Genomic DNA, 17064 nt, shown 5'->3' on the forward strand with positions numbered 1-17064 from the left:
ATTAATGATGTTTTTCTATTGTATTTTTTCTGTTGTAATTGTGAAACCTTAACAAAGAGTTATGTACAATATCCGATATATTCGTAGTGCGATTCTAAATAATACCCATCAGTTATATTATATTGCGTATTATTTATCTACATAATACAAAAATAAAATTACGTTCTCTTGATACCAAGGCTAATCTAAAAATCTGTGCAATTTCCAAAATGAATCTATATCCCGTGCTGCTTATCTCTAAGTAGAAAACGTATTTATAAGTAAAGAAACATTTAAGATATTAATCAACTTCGAGCTTCCTAAAGGAGCCACTTATACCACACATCGTGGTATCATTGGATCCCACGCTGGAACAGCCGAATCCTTGTTTCAATGCCGAGACCGCACCTTCTCGCGCTTTCTCCGAGTACAGTTCAAGACAGACATTCATCTTATCATTGTTCAGTAACGTCGGTTTCATTGCCAATAATTCTTTTCGCCATAGATCTGCATTGAAAACAGGATTTAGTTATTTTTATTACCTTTAAACAACATATAATGCTCAAAGAGTGCAATATGAAGATGAATTACCGATCATCTCTTTCATGGGGATAGTACCGCCGTACTCCTTAGGCAACATAGTGACGTCGAGTTTGCGATTAATAGCGTCCTCGAGGCTCGTGTAAATCCTCACGCGATTTCTGATTTTTTCGGAAATCAATGACATCCCGAAATCCAAGGCGAATTTTACTGAGGGATGTGAGTTGATCCCATAGACTTCTTTATGTCTCATCGGTACGGTGCGCTAAAAACGAATCATTACTGTCATCATTACCTATTTTATTATTATTTTAGTATATATATATATTATATATATATATATATACATATACACAATTTCTTCTTAAAAATTATGATTCGCGCGAATACGAACAACAAAAGCAATTTTCTGCTTCAAAACATTTTCTGCTTCGAAACGTCGATGAGAGACAATAAAAATTAGTTTTTTGTCATTATACTCTATCATTTCAGCTAAAACTTTAATTTATATTCATATATTTTAGCCTCGGTAGTCTAATGGCTTAGGACGCTCATACGGAATACAAGAGATTCGGGTTCGAGGCCGAGGTAATATTTTTCGCAATAAATTTAATTACAGTTTTTTCAGCATATTTGAAATATGATGCCTGTTTGAGAGCATCGAAATTATTAGAAATTAATTTAATTCGCGAGATTACACTACAGTGGTTTAATTACGTTTATATAGTCCAGAAATTTTTCGGCGCGCAGTTTGTTAGACTACAGGTATGTTATATATGTCAATTACATATATAGCATATTTAGTGACTCAAGATTTATTTAAGCATTTTAAGATCGTCTTATTTAAAATTTTGAAATCTAATTTTGTATGCAATTACTGTTATAAACGGGAAATTTGAAATACGTAACAATGGAATATATTATAGGGAAAAAATAATGAAATAGTGCACATTCTTCAGAATCATTATCAAATTTGTTCCTAACGAAAATAAAATTTCTTCTATAATTATCAGCATTTGCATTAATCGGAAATTATTAAAATACACAGTTATAATTTTTTACAAAAAAAAATCAAATATTGCTTTAAAAAAAAGCCTTAAAAAAATTTTTTTGCAAACTTAGACGTGCTGGAGACATTTGGCTTTGCGGCATCGTTTTCAACATTCACAAATATATGTATAAAAAACACCTTATCAGGTTCAAAGTAATATTTTTGTTGTAAATTAGTGAGAGCGAATAAAATTTGATTTAATTTGTAAACTTTTTTATATCTTTCTAGAAGCCTTTTTCTAGAAGGTAAAGTATTTCTTAGTTAAACAATAAAATACTTATGCAACCGTATATTTCAATATTGATCTGTTAGTATAGCAGAAAAAATACATTTCAATAATTTGTTAGTAGAAACCTATTTATATTCTTCATAATTCAACTCTTCATATTTTAATAAACAAACCTTATTCTATTCTTCTTAAATAGGCTCTTAAAAATCTTTTAACTAGCTTTTAAGTCAATTCCGTAATAGACATAGATATAGAACCGGTTTTTATGTCTTATGTTTTGAGAAATGTCATGAAATTTTGTTACGACACATCGTCCTTGGTCCAAACTCACAGCTGGATCTATTATATCTCAATGAAGAAAACGAAACATTTTTGCAGAAATCAAACATAATAGCTTATTGGTTAAATAAGATATATTACAGAAATAAAAGAGATGTAATTATCTAATTATTTGTAAAAAAATATTATCCTAAATAATTAAATGAGGCAAATAATGAAGAATTTTAGACAAGATTTAAAAATAGCTGATTAAACTTTAAATGTTGCAAAAGATTGTTATGCAAATATTTAAAAGTCTATATTTGACTTAAAAATGTTTAAGTAAATTTACATTAATACTGCCCCATTAGAAAAAAACTTGCGAGTAAAAAAGGGAATTAGAAAATAAGTTTGGATTAAATATTCCATTATTTATTATAATCTATATCTAATATAATCTAATTCTAATATAATTATATTAGAAAATAAGTTTGGATTTAAAGATATTCCCCATTATTAAATTTATTGTCAATTTAATTTTATCCATTAGCCTTGTGCCAATTTAATGTATTTACACAATATTTTTTATCTCACCTCGCCGTTTTTTACGATGCGCACTGCTTCTTTGGGAGTAAAAAGCGTCAAATGAGGGAAACTAACACCGGCACCATCAGCAAAATGAACGAAGCCATGCACTTGACTCTCCTCATCTTCCATTAACGTCTCATAAGTAATAGCATGGATCTTGCACATGTCCACATTCGTGTATTTATGAGGATCAAATACGCCTTGGGCGGAAATTACATATACGATTAGTAAATGTGATGAAGAGAAGCACAAAAATTATTACGTACAGATTTTTATTAATTACGTAATAAATAATATTTTATTGAAATAAATAAATTAACGGGGAAGTGCAGAATTTCGAATATTTTCAATATATTTTATATCTGTCATTTTACTTTAACTATAACATTAGTATATTTAAAGTATTAAAATATACTTTATTAAGTTTATATAATAACATTCAAGCGTTCTGTACATATATAAAGTATAATATAAAATAACGAACATATACCTGGTCTAGCGATTATAACACGACGGCCTTTTGCATCACGGCCGGGTGCAGCGAAGAGATATCTAAAAGAAAAGATTGCAAACGGCCTAGTAAGTAAAAAACTAGATTAACATTTTGAAATATTGGCTGCGTTCAGTAGAGAAAATTAATCAGTTAGCGCTTATAAATGATTGATTCTTGCCTTTAATTCTTCGCTGGATCTATTTTGTAAGTGTAGGAACCAATCATATTAAAGAATCACTAAGCGCTAACTGATTAGTTTTCTCTGCTGAACATAGCCATTGATTTTATATGAATTTTTTATGCACGTTCTTATATAAAAAACATTTTATAAATATTTTTTTAATATTATCCAATAATATGAAATTTTCAAATATTAAAAAAATGTTTTAATAATATTATTCAATAATATTATTTAATCAATATTTGTGCACTAAATATTGCATCGAACTCTCATTTACCTGAATTTCCTACATTATAATAATATTATGCCAAATATAAACAAATTATAATCTGATACAGCACAGAACGTTGAAACGACATCGAACAAAATTATATTAAAATTAATAACAACTCTTAGATTCTCTTAATTAAACTAATAAATTAAGATAAAAGTGGACATATGAGAGTCACGCGCAGTTGTCGGTGCACAAATTATCAAATGTAGATAATTATTTAATTTCCATTTCTTTTATTTCATACGTTTCTGCTCCACTCCGGGCATCATCAGTGAACATCATCAAATTTTAATCTTGAGAATGTTTCTCTACTCCGTTCTAGCAGCTCAAACACATCACTGGTATAGATGAATGTGTTTTCTTTACATTAAACATACTATCCATCTCGGAGTTAAAAAGCGTGAAGCAATTAAATAATTTATAACTGCATAATTAGCATAATATGCATATAATATATAACAAATGATAGTGAACTAACGGATTTAAATTAATTGAATTATACATATATGTATATAAAAGAGTCTTATTATATATATGAGGCATTTTACGTCAAACCGGGCACATTTGAAATATTGTCATTTTATTTTTTTTTTTAATTTGCTGACGAATTCTGATAGATAAAAGTGTGAGACATGTGTTTCGCGAAAAAAAATTAAGATTTTTTTGTAAAGTTATTCACGCTTGTAAATTGCAGAAATTCATAAAAAACATCGCTCATGAGAATACTTAAATATTCGATTATAATAATTTGAATGTTCGCATGACGTTTTTTTATGAATTTTTGCAATTTACAAGCGTGAATATAATACTTGCGTGAAACTGGTATATAATACTTGCGTCTCATATTTTTATCTGTAGAATACATCAGCAAATTAAAAAAGAAATAAGAATGATGATATTTCAAAGATGCCCGGTTTGACGTGGAATACCTCACATATATGTGTATATTTTGAGTAATTTATATGATAATGAATAAATATTAAATTTTAATGTTCTTATAAATGTTAAATTAAAACATCTGTAATACTAAGCACTAACAATAAGATCTTCGATCAAAAATAGGTTTTTTTTATATTTAATTAGATTTATTCTTATCGGTCCTATTTCTCAACATATATTATTTGCAACAATATTTTATTCTCATATTAGTATTGTTGAAATCTCTAGACGTGTGTCAAATTTATTTACGATAACGTTATATGTATACAACATTAATTATACATGTATATTTTAAAACGTTACTATTTTTAAAAAAAATATATCGTGAGAGGCTATCAGAGCTTAGTTAGTTAACGTGCGCTAATTTAAATATAGGCTGTGTTCCGTTTCACGCATGATGTATTATTTTTCTTGTTACTCACCAAATGTTAAACAAGGATAAATGCATCATGCACATCATGCGTGAAACGGAACGCCATAATCATGTAACTCATATAATATAAAGAAAACATCGAAGAAATAAAGAAACATCGACTGAAAATCTTGTAAATCATATTATTATAAATTTCAAGCTGGAAGGCATCAATGACACCTAGTGTACGTCAGGAACTTTCTGCTTCTGCCATAGAGATCTACGAAATAACATGAGAATCGCAAATTGTAAAGAACATATGAAGGATAATCAATCGATTTAAGTTTGTTAAGAAGAGGAGTATGTAAAACAGATCTAATGAAATATTAATTTATACAGGGTGTTTCCAAATTAAATCGCAAAACTTCGGGAGCGTGTAGAGGAGTAAAAAACTAAGAAAAAAAGTCCTATAGACATATGCTCGTTTTTGCTCCGTTTCAGAGAAATCGAAAAAAAATGTTTTTTTTACCTGCAAGATTAAATGGGGACCGTTTTCTAAATTTCTTGGAGAATGAATTTTCTGACTATTTAGAAAACATCCCATTACAACAACGTACTGAAATGTGGTTTCAATTAGATGGATGCCCTGCTCATTACAGCAGAGTCGCTAGAACCTGGTTAGATAGAAAATTCCCACAACGATGGATTGGACGTGGAGGAGCAGTACATTGGGCAACTCGTTCGCCCGACTTAACGCCATTAGATTTCTATGCATGGGGTACTCTGAAGCAAGAAGTTTATTCTTCGCCTATTCAATCAGAGCAACATTTGAGAAATCGTATCGTAGCTGCAGCGAACAGAATATCGCAAGAACAGTGCCTGGCTGCTACAAGAGCCGTGTTTGACAGATGCAATGCTTGTATTGCTGCAAACTACACGCTCCCGAAGTTTTGCCATTTAATTTGGAAACACCCTGTATTATATAATTTCACTGAAGAGGAACGACATTAAAGGTCGAAACGTTTGTTTATTTAAAGAGAATTAGAAAAAAACCTAATTTTTCCAATTTTTCTGTGGATTTTTTTGGTTTTTTTCCCAAGGGTAGGAAAATTCATTTTGGAAAAGTTCACGCGTGCTCGTAAAACCTATCACGTTTGCTTCTCGATTCTTTAAAACAACAATATTTGCATGACATTACATTTATAAAAAACTTAACAATGTGCATAGCATAATCATAAGATAAAGGTACAGGCGCTCGAATCATTTATATTCTGAGTCGTCAAGATTGCAAAAATAGTATCACACTTACGATTATACTTAAGCTGAGATAATGCATGCAGGAATCACATAATATTATATTATATGAATTACATGATTATTTAAATTAGAGAATGTTAACTAGCTAAGCTCTGATAACCCTTCACGATATATATTTAAATTGTTATTCATTAGAGCTTATCTTAATACATTATTAAATTATTTAAAAAAATATCATTCTAGTAACATTGTTGAAATTTTGTTTACTGGAGATTTTCACGATTAATGAGACAATATCATAAAATAATAGCATAAAAATATTTACCCCAATGAGAGTAACTCCTCCATATTCGGTTCTGTGATGTCTAATTTATGGAATGCTTGTTGATACACCTGACGGAGCAGCAGGTATCTTTCAGTGGCCTCCTCAGCCATCGGCACATTGAATTTCTTGCATCGCAAGAATCTTAGTAAGAATCGTGCATCTAATAAAAGATGACAAATTAGCCACCCGTCTTGTAATTATTGATACATATCATGTGCAATTGCAGGCTCGAGATTGCTAAAATATCTATAAAATTATGGCCTTACGGACTCTCTTACGCAATTACGCAGTTACTATCAATGTAATTAGATTTTTAATTGGATATTAGTTGGATATTGAATATTCAATTAGATTTTTAGTCAAATTACTATGTTTTTTACAAGTTCTTTTTTTATAAATTGACAAGGCATAATTTATCATTTGATGATGTAGCCTCACCGAGACGACAATTTTGAATGCGCGGATTCATCTTGATCCAATTGCGCATCTGCTCAAGAGCCTGATCTCTAGTATTTTTGTCCTCTCTGAGCTCCTCCTTCGCTATCTTCTGAGTTTCTATCGAGAGAGGGCACTCATAATTGTCCTCATCGGCTACCCATTCGACTGCTCCCATCTTGCTTTTGTTCGAAAGACGTTAAGTGATTTATTTAGACTTACAGACACCTGGAAATATTGTTGATATTTTTATAAATTCATAAAAAATTTTTAAACTGTGATTTTTAGGTTTTACTTCTTTCGCTGTCGTATTTTTGTCATGGTTCAAAAAGATAAAACAAATAATGTGAGAAAAATAAAAAAGATATCTGTTTAAAAATATGTAAAATTTTGAATTTTTGTTGCGTGGGTACGTTTGTTCGCAAATTACATTTTTTAATAAAATATATGATTCCTCTTTCGGAATTTCATAGGCGTGTTATTTAGCGAGAGTTATTTATTCTTATTTCTTATCTTTCTGTAATAATTTCCAATTTAATTATGCAGCGTGTGTGCAGTACGGTGTGTTTTCACTTTCTTCCGAATCGCCAGACGACACCGTTTGGTGACCGACTAACACAGTTTCTGTTCAATGGTGAAGGTGTCCGGAAGAAATGGGCTCGTCTCTTTCACTTCGTTGGAAAGGAGCGGATCGGTTGCGTCGTCAGTCGATTGGACGAGAAGTCTCGGACCTTTCGTCAGTTTATGACATAACGATTAGCGTGGTACCATCGCGCTTGGGCCACGTGCTTGAGTCAGGGCGTTTATAGTATGCATCGGCCTGTTTCGCAATCACTTTCTCTGATTATACAATTGTCGGTTGTTCACCTATCTTTGTTCGCTGAAACAAACTGCCGGCGCGCGACTCCCGTGGGAGACATGTCACTACTATCTTGTCATACTAATTTTACTATTTCTGTTTCACAATTGCTTCAGGCGTTATTGCAATGATGGACAACCCCATTTTTCCCTTACGACACGAAGCGAGTTGAAGAAGCTATTCAAAACACAATTATAATATAAATATAAATTTTAATAGAAAAGATTAAAATGACATCAAATTGAAATCATTTTAAGAAAAATCATAATGATTTGATACACTTTTGGTGACGGCTTTGTATAAATTCTTGATATGTGTCACAATGATTTTTAAGTAATTTTTAATTAAAAAATATAAAATTAATAATAAGATTAAAATGTCATCAAGTAGAAGTCATTTTACAAAAAATTATAACGATCTTCGATATATTTGTTACGATTTGTTCGATACATTTCATGATGATTCTTGACATAAATGGTTTTTAAATGATTTTTTAAATTATCTCTTGACACAATAATTATTTTTAAGTAACTTTTTTAATTAAAAATATCACTTAAAAATCATTGCTATGTCAAAAATTCACCACAAAATCATCGTCAAAAATGTACTGAATGACATCGTTATAATTTTTTCCTGAAATGACTAATTTTTTAACTAAAAAAGTTATTTTAAAGTCATTGTCATTTCAATAATTTATCACAAAAACAACGTCAAATATATATCGAATAATCATTATGATTTCGTCATGTTTCTAAAATGACTTCTACTTGATCTCAATCTTATTATGATTGTGTTCTAAACCTGTACGGAAAAAAGATCTGGTTGCATAAATTGGAAATCTCATAAATTTAATCAAAACTTGCAAATTAGATAGTTAGATCTATGAAACATTCTAATCGAGATATACTCACAAAATCAGTTACAATAATTAAAATTTTGATTGTATGATCTATAAACAAATTTTTGTTATACACGTTTCCCAGTAAATATCAACTAAAATAACATAATATTAATGTTATCATCTCACATTCAACAATATAAATGTAATACAACACATGTGTTACATATAACAATTACGTTGTTAAGCGTAAAATTTCATCCCAAGCAGAATAACAAGTCACGATAACATCAAAATGACGTTAAAATGATTGTTATTGATTGTAAAATGATTTTATTAATCATTTTGCCATTAGATGTCATTTTGATGTTATGATGACTTGTGTTCTGCTTAGGATGTTATATTTATTATTTTTAATTTATGGATTTTGTTAGTGTAACTAAGATATTTTTTTCAGTGACGAATATATAAGACATCCATAAAAAATTGGAACGCTGTCTTTTTATGTAGCGAGAATCATTTCACAATGGATTTAACTATTCGCTTTCTCTTCTCTAAATTGCGTTTATTACTGAAAGAGATAGATTGCTTGTTCTCTCGTCTGGACCACTTACTTCTACTTCTTCAACCATGGATCTCCGCATATCACAGTGAGAGTAATGAAAGTTGTATAACTTTGTTGCAATACTGCCTTTACGTATCGCAAACGTAACCGGACCCACAAAAATAATGTAAAGCATACGTAATATCCGCAAAGTTATGTCATCGTTCGTAGAACGGAGTTAAAAATAAAAAGATTTACCGGTAAGCACGTGATTGCATCTATTTCTACAAGCTACATGTCAAGAGTTTCAAGAGAACTATTAATAAAAAGAAAGAAGAGAAAAGTAGCCATCGTCGAGTAGTAGGAATGTTGGTGCCGAGACACTACCATGCCTCTGGATACGTATCTTACACTATATCGCTTTCGTATCCGTGTCCATTTTACGACGATGAACGTAATCGCGACAACACGCACAAAGCATACTGTGATTATGATAGAGCTGGTTAAAGGTATACTATCTTCTTCCGTGTAGAAAGTGCCACTTATCACGTACTACTCGTGAGCTTTCATCTCTCAAGCATTGTCGGTCGCACGTAAGTGCTTTTTTTTATATGAGATTAAGTTGCGTCGATTACATCACGTGGATATCTATCCTTTCGTTTTTATATCGTTCCATGAGAGAAGATTTTACTGCTTATTATTACAGCACGATGATCATGTAATATTATATGCTTATTTTCATGTATTACGATGATTATGTCATGGTTTTTATGATCAGTTAACTCTGTGTAGTCCGTCATCAAATGAGCAAGATAAATATCTCGCGCTCTTTGAACTCAAATTTTTTTTTTTTAAATATGCAGCAACGACAATTTGCGTTCCATATTCCCGACCTTTAATTACGTGTCGGCCTTTATGACCAAGGATGAGACAAGCTGCTCTGAAGATCATCATGCGATTAAAATTCACGCAGCGTTAATCGATTCGACAAATTATTCTAGCGAACGTGATTGGAAAGCTTATCGCTGACGTCACAGACAATGTCATTATGTTGTCGCCGTATAATTATGACTTTCAACCCTTAAGCGTGATGTAATTTGCGATTTAAATGGCTAAAGACGATTTAACTAAAGTATTAATATTGATATTTCAAGCGTAATTTATTAAATTTTCAATAAAAGAAAAGTTCTAATTATCGAAAATGAATCGTAATAACAATTTGAGTGTAATTTAATATGCATTAACTTTACGTTACTCGCGTAATTCTTTTTAGTAGTAAGTAATTACTCATGATGGGGTGTACTTTATTCCAACATTATATCTTGATTTTTATTATTCCAACATTATATCTTGATTTTTATTATTTCAACATTATATCTTGATTTTTTTTTAAATAAATTATGATGAAATAAACGTTGATATCATCCAGTGTATCTTTTAGACAAAGAAATTCTTCTTTAATTGTGAAACAGTGCAGTATTCATTCAATAAATAAGTTTTACTTCGTAAATTTAGTACATCTTTAAAGCGATATATTTTACATCTTACATGAGTAATGCAGGGTTAAAACGCTAACGTAAAATAGTGAAACTGAAACAATCTTGCAACATAATTGATTATTGTAAATTGATTAGTGTAAATTATATGTTCTCAAATTTTTTATATGTTCTATAAATTTTTATCAATTTAAGTTTAATCTTTCCACTATCTTTAGAATAGAAAGTCGTACATCAAGTGTCTTAGTTATTAAGTTAAAGAATCATGTTCTAATAAAAAAACAAGTTAAAATAAAAATCTTGCCTATACTATTTCCATTTCCAAAACTCAATTTTTTAGAATTTTCTAATATTTATTTTATAACTAAAAAAGATAAAAAATATAGTTTTAAAGGATCGGAAAAAAACCTAATTTTTCCAATTTTTCCGCAGATTTTTTCGGTTTTTTTTCCCAAGGGTAGAAAAATTCATTTTGGAAAAAATTCACGTGTGCTCGTAAAACCTACCACGTTTGCTTCTCGATTCTTTCCGTAAAGAAAATAATTGCGTATAGGGTTACACAGCGGGATAAGTTATCAGAAATTTTAAAATTGTATAAAAGATTGAGGTCGCATAATGTATTCAATAAAACATACAAAACATACACTATTGCATCATTAATGTAAGAATTAAAAATATAGAGTCCAAACATCATGTTTATATGATAATAGTAGGTCTAGAAAATAATTTGGATTTAAACTAAATTCGTAACAAAATATTTTTAAAAAAATTAACTACAAAGAGACATTTCAAGAATTCATTAGACTGGAGTGTGACAAACTAGAGTTAAAAATCTGTCTACTTAAGTTTTGCCATGTACTAAAGGAAGGAAGTTATATTAGGTTTTACTATAAAAATAGAAGGATAACTAAAAAATTTTAATAAAAATAATGCTACATGATTTTATGAATCGCATTAATTTTATAAAGGAATGTAGAAATTACTTATTATGTCTTTTACATAGCAAAAACAGCAATTTTTCCAAAAAAATCAATTTTTCGGAAAAAAAACCGAGATTTTTTTAGTTTTTTTCCAGCAATTTGAAAAAAGCGGCTTTTTTAAAACTATAATAAAAAATATAGACACTGAAATAACGATTAACTTAACATCTATAAGAAAAATAGACAATTTTTACACAAAGGACTAAAAATAAAATATACCAAATATATTATGTAAATTAATTGAAAAAGTCCTACTTTCACGCTTACTCAATCAGCTTCTTTTGAGGAACCGCGCGCGAAACCGAAGTGATGGTGATCTATATCTTAAACACTTATCCTAAGGAGGTATCCTATATGATTATATGAACGTACTCCGGTCGTCGAGCCCCAGATGCACACTTGGAAGCGACTGCCCCACTCTTGCTGGTCGATGGCTCTTTTATAATTTCCAGCCCGTCGCCCTTCCTCCACACCTCTTTTCCAATCGCGAACGAGCGTGTCCTCGCGGAAACCCGCGAATCCTTCGGGGTACAAGAAGGCGACCTCGCCTTTGTTCCTAACGCACGGCGAACCAAACGTAACTTTCCCGTTAAAGCTCCATCGAATGTGAACTCGCAGACTATACTAGTTCGCTTGCCTTTTACCCTCTTTTATAGATACTTAAATAGCATACATATATAGAATGGGCGACTTTATCAATTTCATAATGATCCTCGACTATATATTCGAGCTAGTTTCGGACGCCGATCATCTTCTAGCTGACTCGACTGTTGTCGATATCCGGTTCAACCGGTTGGTTGAAGGTGAATCTGATACAAGAAAAATTTTTATAAAGTTTATTTACTCTAATTGCGATAACTATATATGTTTCGCGTAGAAGAAAGCAACCTGTAAAATGTATAGCGTACTAATGTGACAGTGATGTTGTTTGCTAATATGCTACAAAGTAAGAAATGTTAAAATAACAATAATAATAATTATAATTAAAGAATATTAGATGTTAAAATAACAATAATAATAACTGTAATTAAAGAATATTAATGAAAATAATTACAGAAAATGTGATATAGCAAAGACGCAACATATGAAGTTACAATTCAAGGCGAAGTATCAGCATTAATGCTGCTTGAAACCTAAACCTAAACCTAAAAGCTATAATTACAAGTTGGAAAGCTAAGGCTGAAGTGGTTGTTAAAAGAAATTGCAAACTAATAGCTGACAATTCAAATATAGATAATATAAATTAATTAAATAGTAAACAAGTAGAAAGAAGACAGTGATAACAAAAAAATAAAATATGAAGTGTTGGAACAGATACCGTTTGAAAGATATATTTAAGTATAGATATAGATATTGTGTGTGTGGGAAAAGTATTTAGTTATAAATATAGATATAATTTTCAAAAATTATCTGGGCACAGATACAGGTATAACATAGAACTACCTGAAAAATTTAGATATATTTTAGGTACTTCTAACAAAAAGAAAGAGAAAATAACGGAAAGAGAAAACAACAAGCTGCGTAAACGAATATTATTTTATATGAAACTACTTATGTAATACATACAAAAATATTTGGATAATGAAAATTATAATATCATACATATGTCACCGCTATGGACCACGTATTTTATAAAATATCTTATTTTTTGTTTTTATTTTAATCTTTAAGGTTGTTTGCTTGATCTTTATTCAAAACGAAAATTTAAAAGTCCTTTGATAAAGGTGAATAAATAAAAAAACTTAGTTTCAGCTTAATTTCCAACTTATAATGATAGACTGTAAAACAATATTACTCTTACTAACGTGACAAATTACGATTTTTCTTGCATTCATAATAGGTTCTATAGAACTTCTATGCTTGAAATCAATCAGAGGAGTATACGTCACATGACCAGTTTGCCACTCTTATGCTAATATTACAATTGTTGTACAACAAATTCTTCAAGAAAGGACCTCTTTATCCTACAGCCAATCAATAGGCTTGAAATGCTTTGTCATACGACAAATGTAATATTAGCCTTTTCCTATAAGGTTCTTTAGTCAACATTCACTAAATACTAAGAATTAAAATTACCTAGGCGGTGAAGTACTTACACAACGTTGAGAATTAGAGAAAAACAATCATTTATATAACTATCAAATATTAAGTTTCTAATATAATGACATAATATATATATATATATATATAGATAAATACTTTGTATATCTAAACTTAAAAGGTACGTACAAAAAATACCCAAGTATAGGTATCTTGCCTATAAGAATCTAGGTAATGCACTTAGGTACAGCTAAAATATCTATAAGATACTGTATTTAGATACTTTTACCTAGATACGTTTCAACACTGATGTTAAGTAAAAATCGACTGATGAAATAAAACACGAGAGGAAAATGCCATATTTGATCAAAGTGGTTCGATCTTCGTATATAATAATATTTCTTGTGAATTTATACAATTTCCAGTTCAAATAAAATAATATAACAAAATAATGCAATAGTAGCAGCAACAAATAAAAAGTTTTGAAAAAAATAATTAAAAGAAATAAAACTAAAAAAGACATAGAATAAAAAATACAGCTTGTGCAAACGGCTTAAAAAAATTAACTGGTGGATTGTTCAATTTATGTTTGCATAAGCAGTAAATTTGATGACGTACAATTGACGCAGTCATTACACTTAGAAAAAATTGTTTTGGCATTTGACTATAGCACACAATATAATAAGATTAAGATGACAGCAAGTAGAAGTCATTTTAGGAAACATCATAATAATATCATTTGGTGTACTTTTTTTGATGATGATTTTGTATAAATTCTTTACATTATAATTTAGCAATTTTCTTGAAATAGCTTCTCTCTCTCTCTACTTGATATCATCTTGAATTTATTATTATTTTGTGATCTATCTAGATAATCCCAGACAGTATACAATATTTATAAAATATTTATAATACATAGTAAATGCTATGAAAATATATACTTAATAAGACATTATAATTCAAGACATTATAAAAAATATTTATTTATATTTATCATATTAGATGTTTCCGAATAAAATTAAATAATACCTACTAAATATTTATGAATACTTATCATAAATATTCTGTGCTGTTTGGAATTACAAATGGATAAGAATATTTTTATAATTATTACTGCTATAGTATGTTAATAATAATAATTATACGTATTTAAAGTTCTAACAAAAAAATATATAGTTGGTAAAAATTACTATAAATTATAATTAATTATGGTAATTACAATTACTTTTTTAGAGAGAGAGAGTACGTTCGAAGATAGCTTAATTTTGTCTTTCTACAGAAAAAGTACATAATGTTAATTAATTCGATGACATCATTGCATAAAGAACATCCTCAAATCGGAAGAAGCAAACATTATCCGGTGTCATCAAAACGGATGTAAAAAATGAAGCTCGGTAACCAAGCTGAAAATTGTCGGCTCGAATTCGCGTTAATCTTCGTGTTTATCTTCGATGACACCTTAGCAGTCACGTGTGCGCACAGGATGTCTGTATCGCTTTAGCTTAATCGTTAAAAAAGATGAGTCAAGCAAAAATTAACTTCGTTTCGATACAGGAAACATTCTCCAGGTGCCCCTGGAGTTTCACGTTTTCCAAGGAAAGGGGAGATGGGAAAAGGGCATCGGGGATTGCTATAATAAACTAATCACGCGTTTTCGTAAATAAATATATACAAATACAAATACACATATATGAACTTTCTATTTCCCGTCACGAGACAGGGGAAGTGATGTAAAGGGGGCGAATTGTAAGTCCTACGATGTAATCATGTAATACACATAGTTTTGCGTGTTAAAAGACGAACGTAACTTCTGACTAGTTGCGTCACATCTCATCGGTGCACGTAAGAGGCAAATGAGAGATACTTTTTTTTTTATCCTACAGACGTAACGTCACGAAATAAAAATTCTAACACTGATTGATCCCTCTTTTTAAGTTACGTCACGAGGAAATCACATAATGACTTAATTAAGGGAAAAAGAAATGGGCAGTAATGAAGATTAAGATCGAATCTTGATGATTAAATAATCCTGTATATTAGAAAAGTACTGATAAACGCTAATGTGTACAAAGTCGTTTACAAAATATTCAACTTACTTCCGCGTCCATCGGTCGATCGCAACTTACAACATCTAAGAGAATTATTAACTATATGGGATAGTCGCTCAAAATTATTACCAATTCCATATTTTTAACGCTTTCTCCGATCTCTCATTTCTTTGCTTGAAAACTTTTATATTTACAAAGAAATATTGAATCTTTTTTACATTATAATATCATTATAACATTATAATATGTAATACAATAATATATAACATAATAATAAGACATTGTAATATTATAAGATTATAATATTATAATAATATTATAATTTGTGATTATTATATTATTTAATATTATAATTTTTTTCAATCTCTTCAATCTAAAGAAATCCTTTTCTGTCGCTATATGTATAATCAATGTTGTTGAATTATTTCGTTTTCATAAGTTAATAAGTTTAAAAGTCATAAATATAAAAAGACAACTCTATGATTTGTCCATAATGTAAATCTAATACAATTATTACATAATCTAATTACTATAAATTGAAATATAAATAGATTGAGCAAAATAGTTTCAAAAAATACAAGTAGCAAGTTTAATATGCCTCTAAAAGACGTCTATCCTAAGATGAGAAGTTAATTAAAGGCACTGACTGCAATCCATCCTGACCACATTCTGACACATTATCAAATTTGTAATGTTAGAAATCTGTAAAATATTCTTAGTAGTCTTTTTTCAAGATTTGGCACTTAATTCTTCCCCTTATTCCTAAGTAGAACGATGTCTATGTAATCGATAATAAATTCTTTCTTTCACGTCTTGGAAAAATGTCACTTGTATCTATCTAGAAATAATTATTTATAGTTAAGTGGAAATAAGGAAAAACGAAATACAATCGAGCGACTTTTCGATTACACAAGATCGATCGGTAGTAATAACGTAACATTTATACTTTAGGAATAATGTGTCGTTACTCAACGTAATATCACGGTTGGTTACTCGCTTACAAATCATTATGAGTCCAAATGCAATTATAGAAAGAAAGTTTCAAAGTCCGCGACATTATATATGTCATATGTATCAGAAATCTGAATCCACGTGAGTTCGCTCAACCTTGCGAAACCACGAGTCAATCACGCGTTTCGTCGAACGTAAGTGATACGACATCACTCGCGAAAATTACCGCTCGAATCTTCAATATTCACAATCCGGAAGTAATGCACATAAAAATTTCATCATGCGTCCAAGTCCATAGACCGTGAACGTCATTCGTGTCCAAGCTGACTTTCACCAATGAAATTGGCTGTTCGATTTCTTTTCATAAATTATCGAAATTATATCTTTTAATGAAGAATCGGCAAGAG

The 17064-nt window shown here is 30.0% G+C and overlaps 1 protein-coding gene across 3 annotated transcripts; it reads right to left on the reverse strand.

Annotated features, from left to right (window-relative positions):
• LOC108720559 (clavesin-2) lies at positions 1 to 12102 on the reverse strand. 3 transcript variants are annotated; one of them, XM_018444639.1, is made up of 7 exons: positions 11991 to 12102; positions 6905 to 7129; positions 6467 to 6626; positions 3136 to 3197; positions 2652 to 2845; positions 571 to 784; positions 1 to 486 (listed from the first exon to the last, which is right to left on the reverse strand). In XM_018444639.1, the coding sequence occupies exons 2-7, from the start codon at positions 7077 to 7079 to the stop codon at positions 281 to 283; spliced, it is 1011 nt and encodes a 336-aa protein (XP_018300141.1). In that variant the 5' UTR covers positions 7080 to 7129; positions 11991 to 12102; the 3' UTR covers positions 1 to 280. The 3 variants fall into 3 exon arrangements, with proteins under 3 accessions (XP_018300141.1, XP_018300144.1, XP_018300145.1); XM_018444642.1 differs by lacking the exon at positions 11991 to 12102 and adding an exon at positions 11886 to 11975; XM_018444643.1 differs by lacking the exon at positions 11991 to 12102 and adding an exon at positions 11874 to 11956.
• Between the last annotated feature and the right edge of the window lie 4962 nt (positions 12103 to 17064).

The sequence above is a fragment of the Mycetomoellerius zeteki genome, unplaced genomic scaffold (assembly GCF_001594055.1).
Source record: "Mycetomoellerius zeteki isolate Tzet28-1 unplaced genomic scaffold, Tzet1.0 scaffold151, whole genome shotgun sequence".
In the NCBI taxonomy this organism is placed as follows: domain Eukaryota; kingdom Metazoa; phylum Arthropoda; class Insecta; order Hymenoptera; family Formicidae; genus Mycetomoellerius; species Mycetomoellerius zeteki.